At 40.7% G+C, this 11,844-nt stretch overlaps 1 protein-coding gene across 1 annotated transcript; it reads right to left on the reverse strand.

Moving 5' to 3' along the window:
* Positions 1 to 712: 712 nt before the first annotated feature.
* On the reverse strand, positions 713 to 9,335 carry LOC116373860 (zinc finger protein 135-like). The gene is made up of 2 exons (XM_031822154.1): positions 9,263 to 9,335; positions 713 to 2,286 (listed from the first exon to the last, which is right to left on the reverse strand). Exon 2 carries the CDS (start codon positions 1,850 to 1,852, stop codon positions 1,088 to 1,090), a length of 765 nt encoding a protein of 254 aa, XP_031678014.1. The 5' UTR covers positions 1,853 to 2,286; positions 9,263 to 9,335; the 3' UTR covers positions 713 to 1,087.
* Positions 9,336 to 11,844: the final 2,509 nt, after the last annotated feature.

Consider the following 11,844-nt stretch of genomic DNA (forward strand, 5'->3'; position numbering starts at 1 on the left):
ATGTAGTTTATTAGGCTAGAGATGAAATAAGTTATGAACTTCACAGGGTGGTGAAACTACATGTGATGAGCTTGATGCTCCTTTCCAATACATTTTGAGGGTCTTAATCTGGTGACATGATGACCGATGCTTGGTTGCCATTTGACAATTAAAATATTTGCTCTCAACCATAATAATCTCATCATTCAGGTAACAACGTTTATTCAACCAGTGGGAGGTTTGTTAATGCCCCAAGGAAAGTCGAAAGAGAAACTCTTCATTGAGACAATCATGAAACAGCAATCCTTGGGAGAGTTGTGGTGGATATTATAAAATAAGGATCTGCTGGAGTCCAAGTCAAACCAAGATTCTTTATTTCTGAGCTCAGAGAGAATAACAGAGTTACACAGCGCAGTGTAGACAGCCTGATTTCCTGAAGCATTGGGGAATGAGCACATATCTTTATAGTTTCCTGTTCCTGGGTGGGACTTTATTTATACAAGGACACAGGTGCAAATTGGTTTGCAACACAGGATGATACTCCCAAGAACAAGAGCTTATAATAGGACAGTTTCACAAGGTTAGTCACATACTCAGTTATGTGGACACACAAACAATTAACATTTTCCATTACAGAGTCTGAACATTTTCATTTCATTAAATCATCAGTGGGCCAACAATGCAAATGTCAACAATGGAACTAATGCATCACATCCAAATATCACTTGATTATCTGTAGTGCTGGAGGAATGACACACCCAGATAAACACACACAAAGAGTTTAAAAAAAGGACAGTTGGAACCTGATCTTCTTTATATTCAAACTGACAGACTCCATATTCAATTCATGTTTTCTAATAAAAACAAATATATGTTTGAGTATACCCTGTACCATTTAATTTCATGTGGTAAAGACAGGTAAACACATTGTCAGTCAACAATATAAGACAACGGGAGCACTGTGTATGTTCTCTGATGAATTTTAAGTCAATGTGATGTGAAATATCAATATACACGCTAAGAGAAGTAATTTCTCTCTCCTGTGTGGATTCTCTAATGACGTTTAAGTGACTTATGAGTAATATGTTTTCCCACAGTCTGAGCATTTCTAAGCCTTCTCCTCTGTGTGCAGTCTAGTGTGTTCTTGGGAGGAGTGGTAAGGCTTCTGCCCTGTGTGTATTCTCTCATGTCGTTTCAGATCCCCCGACCGGGTGAAACACTTTCCACATTGGGAGCAGTGGTAAGGCTTCTCTCCTGTGTGTGTTCTCTCATGTAGTTTCAGCTCCCCCGACTGGTTGAAACACTTTCCACATTGGGAGCAGTGGTAAGGCTTCTCTCCTGTGTGTATTCTCCCGTGTTCTTTCAGCATCCCCGACCGGGCGAAAAACTTTCCACATTGGGAGCAGTGGTAAGGCTTCTCTCCTGTGTGTGTTCTCTCATGTAGTTTCAGCTCCCCCGACTGGTTGAAACACTTTCCACATTGGGAGCATTGATAAGGCTTCTCTCCTGTGTGTATTCTCTCGTGTTCTTTCAGCATCCCCGACCGGGCGAAACACTTTCCACATTGGGAGCAGTGGTAAGGCTTCTCTCCGGTGTGTGTTCTCTCATGTTGTTTCAACACCCCCGAACTGGCGAAAAACTTTCCACATTGGGAGCAGTGGTACGGCTTCTCTCCTGTGTGTATTCTCTCGTGTTCTTTCAGCATCCCCGACCGGGCGAAACACTTTCCACATTGGGAGCAGTGGTAAGGCTTCTCTCCTGTGTGTATTCTCTCATGTTGTTTCAACACCCCCAAACTGACGAAACACTTTCCACATTGGGAGCAGTGGTACGGCTTCTCTCCTGTGTGTATTCTCTCATGTTCTTTCAGCATCCCCGTATGGTTGAAACACTTTCCACATTGGGAGCAGTGGTAAGGCTTCTCTCCTGTGTGTATTCTCTCATGTTGTTTCAACACCCCCGAACTGACGAAACACTTTCCACATTGGGAGCAGTGGTAAGGCTTCTCTCCTGTGTGTGTTCTCTCGTGTAGTTTCAGCTCCCTCGACTGGTTGAAACACTTTCCACATTGGGAGCAGTGGTAAGGCTTCTCTCCTGTGTGTGTTCTCTCATGCCGTTTCAGGTCCCCCGAACGGACAAAACACTTTCCACATTGGGAGCAGTGGTAAGGCTTCTCTCCTGTGTGTATTCTCTCATGAGCTTTCAGTTGTGCTTTCTGTTTACAACTCTTTCCACAGTGGGAGCACTGGTGTCGTCTTGCTGGTTTGGACGTCCCTGGATCTGGTTCCTCGGAGTCTGGTCTTTCTCCTGCCAAAGATAGTGTTATTTTTAAATAGAGACCCGAATGAAACCACATGATAAAATAACCTTGCTACGAGGGTAAATCCTAAATCAGATCTCTCAATAACCCGAGGCCAGTTTTAACAATCTTAGTGTGATTTTAAAACAAATGTAGAGCTTCCTGGTAATTACTGCTATGTTTACATTACTTATTCATCCTGTTTTACAAGTCAGAACACAAAAACCTAGACAGTTCTAGGACACTGAAGACACAGACGTCGCTGGATTCCAATTGAACAGGTGGTTATAAATATATAACTTTCATAGCTGTATGATACAGAATGTGACCTACACACTTCCTTAAACATAAAATAACTAAAGAAGTAATTTTGTGTGGAAGTCCAAAACTTGTTTTTACGTCGCAGATACAAAGCACATCAGTAACATCTCCCCGTTGTTGAAAGGGTTCGACACATTGCTGTTTAATTGGACCATTTTCTTATTTAGACATTCACAGATTTTCAACATTTTGATTATCGCTGATGTCATATTTTGGGTAAAGTAAAAAATAAGGTCAAATATTTGGGTAAATGTTCCTAAAACTGATAGTAACTACAATAAACAAAAATATAAACGCAACATGTAAAGTATTGGATGTTTCATGAGCTGAAAAAAAAGATTGCAGAATTTTTTACATCCCTGTTAGTCAACATTTATTCTTTGCCAAGATAATCCATCCACCTGACAGGTGTGGCATATCAAGAAGCTGATGGAACAGCGTGATTGTTACACAGGTGCACCCTGTGCTGGGGGTAATAAAAGGCTACTCGAAATTGTGCAGTTTGGTCACAAAACAATACCACAGATCTCTGAGGGAGCGGGCAATTGGCATGCTGACTGCAGGAATGTCCACTGGAGCTGTTGTCAGGGAATTTAATGTACAGTACCAGTCAAAAGTTTGGACTCACCTCCTCTTTCAAGGGTTTTTCTTTATTTTTACTATTTTCTACATTGTAGAATAATAAAGACATCAAAATGATTAAAAAACACATGGAATCATGTCGTAACCACAAGTGTTAAATCAAAATATATATTTTATTCTTCAAAAGTTGCCACCCCTGCTTTCTCTCAACCAGCTTCACCTGGAATCCTTTTCCAACAGTCTTGTAGGAGTTCCCATATATGCTGAGAACTTGTAAGCTGCTTTTCCTTCACTCTGCGATCCAACTAATCCCAAACTATTTCGATTTGGGTGAGGTCGAGGCCAGGTCATCTGATGCAGCACTCCATCTTGGTCAAATAGCTCTTACACAGCCTGGAGGTGTGTTGGGTCATTGTCCTGTTGAAAAACAAATGACAGTGGGACTAAGCCCAAACCAGATGGGATGGCATATCGCTGCAGAATGCTGTGGTAGTCATGCTGGTTAAGTGTGACTTGAATAAATAAATCACTGACATTGTCAATAGCAAAGCACCCGCACACCATCACATCTCCTCCTCCATGCTTCACGGTGGGAACCACACATGCGGAGATAATCTGTTCATCTACTCCTCGTCTCACAAAGACATGACGCTCGGAACCCAATACTCAAATTTGGACTCATCAGAGGACAGATATCCACCGGTCTAATGTCCATTGCTCATGTTTCTTCGCCCAAGCAAGTCTCTTCTTCTTAGTCGTGGTTTCCTTGCAGCAATTCGACCATGAAGGCCTGATTCACGCAGTCTCCTCTGAACCGATGATGTTGAGATGTGTCTATTGCTTGAACTTTGTGAAGCATTTATTTGGGCTGCAATTTCTAAGGCTGGTAACTCTAATGAACTTATGCATCAGAAGTAACTCTGGGTCTTCCATTCTTGTGGTGGTCCTTAAAGTAATGATGGACTGTTGCTTCTCTTTGCTTATTTGAGCTGTTCTTGACATAATATGGACTTTGTCTTTTACCCAATAGGGCTATCTTCTGTATACCCCCCTACCTTGTCACAACACAACTGATTGGCTCAAACACATTAAAACCTGTTATGGCACAGTAACTCTTGAAACTAGGGGGCACTATTTTCATTTTTGGAAAAATAACATTCCCAAAGTAAACTGGCTATTTCTCAGGACCAGGTGCTAGAATATGCATATAATTGACAGCTTAGGATAGAAAACACTATAGTTTCCAAAACTGTAAAAATATTGTCTGTGAATATAACAGAACTGATATTGGAGGCGAAAGCCGGAGAAAAATCCAATCAGGAAGTGACTCTCATTTTGAAACCTCTGCGTTCCTATGCATCCCTATCGACCATTGAAAGGGATATCAACCAGATTCCTTTTTCTATAGCTTCCCTAATGTGTCTACAGTCACTAGACATAGTTTCAGGCTTTTATTTTGAAAAATGAGCGTGAACGACAACATTGCGTCAGTGGTCAGGTGGTGGCTCTCAGATTGATTTGTGCCTCTCGCTCCTCGTGAAAAGCCAATTGTCCTGGTTGATATATTATCAAATAGATATTTGAAAAACACCTTGAGGATTGATTATAAAAAAGGTTTGCCATGTTTCTGTCGGTATTATGGATCTAATTTTGAGTTTTTTTCTCAACAAAACGTGAAGAATAAACAGAGGTATTTTGGCTATAAAAAATCATCTTTATGGAACAAAATTAACATTTGCTGTCTCACTGGGAGTCTCGTGGGTGAAAACATCCGAAGCTCATCAAAGGTAAACAAATTAATTTGATTGCTTTTCTGATTTTCGTGACCAAGCTCCCTGCTGCTAGCTGGACATAATGCTATGCTATCGATAAACTTACACAAATGCTTGTCTTGCTTTGGCTGTAAAGCATAATTTCAAAATCTGAGATGACAGGGTGATTAACAAAAGGCTAAGCTGTGTTTCACTATATTTCACTTGTGATTTCATGAATATGAATATTTTCTATAAAGATTTTTTGTCCGTTGCGTTATGCTAATTAGTGTAGTTGATGACAATTCTCCCGGATCCGGGAGGCGTAGTTCCAAAAGGTTCAAACAGATTAAAACCTGCTAGCGGAACGTTGACAACATCCGGTGAAATTGCAGAGTGCAAAATATATTTTATTAGAAATATTTAACTTTCATGCATTCACAAGTGCAAAGCTTAACTTCTTGTTAATCTAGCCACCGTGTCAGATTCCAAAAAGGCTTTACGGCAAAAGCAAACCATGCGATTATCTGAGGACAGCACCCCATCAAACAAACACACGACAATCATATTTCAACCCGCCAGGTGCGACACAAACCTCAGAAATAATGATATAATTCGTGCCTTACCTTTGAAGAGCTTCTTCTTTTGGCACTCCAATATGTCCCATAAACATCACAAATGGTCCTTTTGTTCGATTAATTCCGTCGTTATATCTCCAAAATGTCAATTTATTTGGCGCGTTTGATTAAAAAAAAACACTGGTTCCAACTCGCCCAGCATGACTACAAAATATCTAATACGATACCTGGAAATGCTGTCCAAACCTTTAAAACAACTTTCCTAATCCAACTTTAGGTATTTTAAAACGTAAATAAGAGAAAATTTAAGATGGGATAAACTGTGTTTAATACCGGATAAAAACAACGTGAAGCGCGTGACCTGGAGCGTGCATCAAAACATTAGAGAGCACGAGGCTGGACCCTCGTTCTGAATAGCCGAACTTCTTCATTTCTCTAAAGAAAAACATCAACCAATTTCTAAAGACTGTTGACATCTAGTGGAAGCAATAGGAACTGCAACCAAGTGCCACAGAAAAGTGCCACACAAAACCATTTGAAAACAGAGTCACCTCAACAACAAAAAATTCCTCCTGGATGGTTTGTCCTCGGGGTTTCACCTGCCAAAGAAGTTATGATATACGCACAGACATTATTTTAACAGTTTTAGAAACTTTAGAGTGTTTTCTATCCAAACCTACCAATTATATGTATATCCTAGCTTCTGGGCAGGTAGCAGGTAGTTTACTTTGGGAACGCTTTTCATCCGGACGTGAAAATACTGCCCACTATCCCAAACAGGTTATAAGGAATGAAATTCCACAACTTAACTTCTAAAAAGGCACACATGTTAATTGAAATGAATTCCCGATGATTACCTCATGATGCTACAGTCCTCCTTTAAGACTCCATCATGTTTAGAATGTGTCTGGAAGCGCTACTCTATCTATTCTACTCTCATCCTTTCGGATTTAATCATATTTAATAATAACAATAATAATAATATTATAATAGGTAATAACTAACTTTAATAACTAGGGTTAATACCTGCCTGGCGCACCAACAAAATCTTCATATTTACCCCACTCTAACAATATCGCTACAGAATTAGCGTAGTAGGCCATGTAACTTAAGGTAATCAGAAATATTTAGGACTAACTTATTCCTTGCCACCCATTCTGAAACTAACTGCAGCTCTATGTTAAATGTTGCAGGGATTTCAGTCGCTGTAGTAGCTGACGTGTACAGTGTTGAGTCATCCGCATGCATAGACACACTGGCTTTACTCAAATGTCATTGCCATGTTGTTGGTAAAGATTGAAAAAAGAAGGTGCCAAACAGCTGCCCTGGGGAATTCCTGATTCTACCTTGATTTTGTTGTACAGGCTCCCATTAAAGAACACTGTGTTCTGTTAGACAGGTAGCTCTGGTGCGGCAGGTAGCCTAGCGGTTAGAGCGGTAGGCCAGTAACCGAGAGAATGCTGGATCGAATCCGGGTCGAATCGAGTCGTTCTGCCCCTGAACAGGGCAGTCCTAGACCGTCATTGAAAAAAATAATTAGCTCTTAACTGACTAGCCTAGTTAAATAAAGGTTACATTTTTTAAAATAACTCTTTATCCACAATACAGCAGGGGGTGTAAAGCCGTACGTTTTTTTCAGCAGCAGACTACGATCGATAATGTCAAAAGCCACACTGAGTCAAACAAAACAGCCCCAACAATATTTTTATCATCAATTTCTCTCAGCCAATCAGTCATTTGTAAGTGCTGTGCTTGTTGAATGAACTTCCCTATAAGCTGAAAGTCTATATTTGTTTACTGTAAAATAGCATTGTATCTGGCCAAACACAATTTTTTAGGGTTGGTAACAGGTTGATTGGTCGGCTATTTAAGCCAGTAAAGGGAGCTTTACTATTCTTGGGTAGTGGAATGACTTTAGCTTCCCTCCAAGCCTGAGGGAACACACTTTCTAATGGGCTTAAATTGAAGATAATGCGAATAGAACTGGCAATATCAGCTGCTATTATCCTCAATCATTTTCCATCCACGTTGTCAGACACCAAAATTTCATTGAAGGTGCTCCAAAGCTTTTTACAATCATTCTTCATGTAATTTATCATTATTTCATAGTGTAATTCTTCTTTTTACTCAGTTTAGTCACATGATTTCTCAATTTGCAATAGGTTTGCCAATCAGTTATTCAGCCAGACCTATATGCCATCTCTTTTGCCTCCCTCTTCATCATACCATTTTTAAATTCCTCATCAATCCACGTGGATTCAACAGTTTTTACAGTCATTTTCTTCATGGGTGCATGCTTATTAGTAACTGGGATAAGCAATTTCATAAACGTGTCAAGGGCAGCGTCTGGTTGCTCGTCATTACACACCACGGACCAACAAATATTGTTTCCATTGTTGGAATCGGCTAAACTTTGAAGATGGAGACATTGAAGAAGTGATAGGAAGTGAAAGAGACTGGGTGTTATGTCAGAAGTTAATGGTTCTCTGAAGAAAGACAGGTGGCTTCGGAATGTGTTGGGTGGACGAGAGGAGAGCAAAGTGTGAAACAGGGGAGACGAACATCTGTGGATTAGATGAAGGAGAGGTTGAGGTCAGGACAGATTCTCATCAGGGAGATAAAGGTCTGGTATCCTGTTACCTCTTTACTCTCTTCCTGTGGATAAGATGTAAGGATTGAAGAGAAGAGGTGTCTTAAGTGAGACATATATCTGGATGGAACAAATGTTGGGTTGTCTGAATTACAGATGTACAGAACCTTTGGGAATAATTAAACTTGGTTAAAGCTTCTCTAGTGTCCGTGAGTTATTTACTGTGAAAAAAACAACCTAATAACATCAACAACATAGGAATCACCACAAACAATTGTATGACCTCTTATATAGAACATTAGGCCCGGCCTTTTGGAACTTTGGATTTCCTAGATATGACTACTATATTGTGATCACAACATCCGATGAATTTGGATACTGCTTTCAAACTCATTTCTGCAGCAATAGAAAAGATATGATCAAAATATGTTGATGATTCGATTTCTGTCCTGTTTGTAACTACTCTGGTACGTTGATTGATAAACTGAACCAGGTTACAGGTGTAACAGTATAACTTTAGACCGTCCCCTCGCACATACGGGCGCGAACCAGGGACCCTCTGCACACATCAACAACAGTCACCCACGAAGCATCGTTACCCATCACCCCACAAAAGCCGCGGCTCTTGCAGAGCAAGGGGAACCACTACCTCAAGGTCTCAGAGCAAGTGACGTCACCGATTGAAACGCTATTTAGCGCGCACCACCGCTAACTAGCTAGCCGTTTCACAGGCACTGGTTACAGTTCGAAGCTTTCTCTTGAGTAGGCAGCCTGATCACAGTTTTCCTCCAGTATTAGTTAATTAATTAACAGTGTCTTGAGTTTAGTTTGCCTGTTCTACAGTCTTGTAAAGATAGGGGGGTTGACTGGGACAGGCAATGTAACATCCATAATGTTTCATGGAATGTTTTTGTAAAACAAGCACCTTATATCAGGTCATCTTGAAACTTTCCCTCTAAAGCTAACTTTCATCAAGGTTTTATATGGTCTATTGGTTTCTCTCTTTTCATTGGCAGAATCGTTTTTCAGTGTTATGATATTCATAACATCCATATACACTACTCTATCTTCCTGTCAACTAACAGAACTCTGCTGGTTGTCCTGGTAACAGATACCAGTGGACAGATCTATTTATTTGTTCAAACTGAACTACAGCACTTACTTTGATGAGTCAAATCTGATCCTTTCTTCTCTTCTCCTCCTCTCACAGTTCCACTCAGCCCCGTTGTTTTCCTGCAGTCCTGGTAACCATAAAGAGGAGACACAGACACATACCATTATGGATGCTGATGTCACTGTTGTCATAAACTGCTTTACAGAAACACAGCCCCCGATAGAGCAAGCTGTATGCTAGACCAGACCAAGCTGTACCATCTGGTGTTCTGAAATGGAGAGACTCTTCTCTGCCTCGTCAGCATCAGGATGTTGAGTCTCCCCAGAGGATCCACGATAGTCATGTCTCTCTCCTGTGTTAACGAGAACATCAAACAGATGGTGAACTTATTACCATCATCAATTATTACTGTCTATTACAGTCATAGGGTCTTATAAGTGGCATTAATATCTCTAAATTAATTGGATGCCTTTTGTGTCCCTTTGATATTTTAAGTATAAATTATGCTCCATTATTACATTTTAGAAGCCTGTTTATATAATTAAATCTCATTTCAAAGTCCCAAAAATACATGTAGCAATGGCAGATTGACCCTTTAACAATTTATATCGTACTGAACATCACATTGAAGTGAATAACTTAAGTAGAATGCCCCTTAAAAACCACACATTAGTTCAACAACGGCATAGTTTGTGCCCCTGTTTAAGACAGTACTCACTGGTGGTAATCTGATATTCTGTCTCCTCCTCTTTCACTCCCAAAACGTCTTCCTCCTTCACCTTTACTGAGATAGAACCTTTTAGAGAGGAAGAGGATGCTTTCTCTTCTTTCCCTATAACAGCCTCCTCTTCCTCCTTTTTCATTCTGAAAGGTTCTTTCTCTCCTTTCACTGTAATATCCTCCTCCTCTTCGTCTTTCACGACAATGTTCAGCGCCAGAGCTTCTTTCTCTCCTTTCACTGTAATATTCTCCTCTTCGTCCTTCACGACAATGTTCAGCGCCAGAGCTTCTTTCTCCGGACAGCAGACATCCTCTTCTTCAGCAGGGGATGAGTAGTTTAATGAGCTCATGGTCAGGGATGTTAGCTAGCTAGTTAGCATTAGCGTCTAGCCTAGTGCTAGGCTCAGTATCAATCTTTAACACATTTGCAACTTGAACAAGCAAATTAGGTTCAAGTTAACGTCAACTCAAATGTGTTTTATACACTGCGATTAGCTAATGTACATTAACATGGCCTAAAACGTCAATCTTTCAGTTTCACCTTGTATAGAAAGCTACCGACATGGTTGAAATAGTATCCGTGTTGTTGTTCCTGAAGAAGCGTTCCGTCCAGTTAATTATACGTCACGAAAGAAGAGTCAACTGAAAGACGCTCGTCGCCATCTGCTGGCTGGAGTCGGTAACGAAGTTTGGAAACAGTAGTTACAACACCTTTTGTATTGGAAAGAACGTCATAATTATTTAACAATAAGCTGATATATTTTCTCTTACGTCTTACAACTAATACTTTCCTGTACACAGACGTAGAAGCTTAATATGAATATGTAGATGATGCATAAATACTTCTAAGAATAGGTAGTGTGTTTATACACGTTTACTCTGTAAATTTTTTATCTAGATGTGACCATACTATTCCCTTAAAGCTACGCTACAAAGGTACAACAGGTGTAGACATTACCGTGAAATTCTTACTGACAAGCCCTTAACCAACAATGTAGTTAAGAGGTAAGAAAAAAAGTTACACAATAAAAAACTATACCATGGCTACAGAGTCAATGTGGAGGTTACAAACAGGGGGTACCGGTACAGAGTCAATGTGGAGGCTATATACAGGGGGTACCAGTACAGAGTCAATGTGGAGGCTATATACAGGGGGTACCAGTACAGAGTTAATGTGGAGGCTATACACAGGGGATAACAGTACAGAGTCCATGTGTAGGCTATATACAGGATGTACCAGTACAGAGTCAATGTGGAGGCTATATACAGGGGGTACCAGTACAGAGTCAATGTGGGGGCTATATACAGGGGGTACCAGTACAGAGTCAATGTGGAGGTTATATACAGGGGGTACTAGTACAGAGTCAATGTGGAGGTTATATACAGGGGGTACTAGTACAGAGTCAATGTGAAGGCTATATACAGGGGGTACCAGTACAGAGTCAATGTGGAGGTTATATACAGGGGGTACTAGTACAGAGTCAATGTGGAGGTTATATACAGGGGGTACCGGTACAGAGTCAATGTGGAGGTGATATACAGGGGGTACCAGTACAGAGTCAATGTGGGGGCTATAAACACGGGGTACCAGTACAGAGTCAATGTGGAGGTTATATACAGGGGGTACTAGTACAGAGTCAATGTGGAGGTTATATACAGGGGGTACCGGTACAGAGTCAATGTGGAGGTGATATACAGGGGGTACCAGTACAGAGTCCATGTGTAGGCTATATACAGGATGTACCAGTACAGAGTCAATGTGGAGGCTATATACAGGGGGTACCAGTACAGAGTCAATGTGGAGGTACCAGTACAGAGTCAATGTACAGAGTCACTGTGGGGCTATATATCGATAAAAGACAGTACTGTGCAGCCGTCTTCATCGACCTTGCCAAGGCTTTCGACTCTGT

The sequence above is a fragment of the Oncorhynchus kisutch genome, unplaced genomic scaffold, assembly GCF_002021735.2.
Source record: "Oncorhynchus kisutch isolate 150728-3 unplaced genomic scaffold, Okis_V2 scaffold4077, whole genome shotgun sequence".
Lineage (NCBI taxonomy): Eukaryota > Metazoa > Chordata > Actinopteri > Salmoniformes > Salmonidae > Oncorhynchus > Oncorhynchus kisutch.

What these genes read in the sequence shown, in the direction of transcription:
- LOC116373860 (XM_031822154.1), bottom strand. Translation starts at nt 1,852, where the DNA reads ATGCTGAAAGAACATGAGAGAATACACACAGGAGAGAAGCCGTACCAC.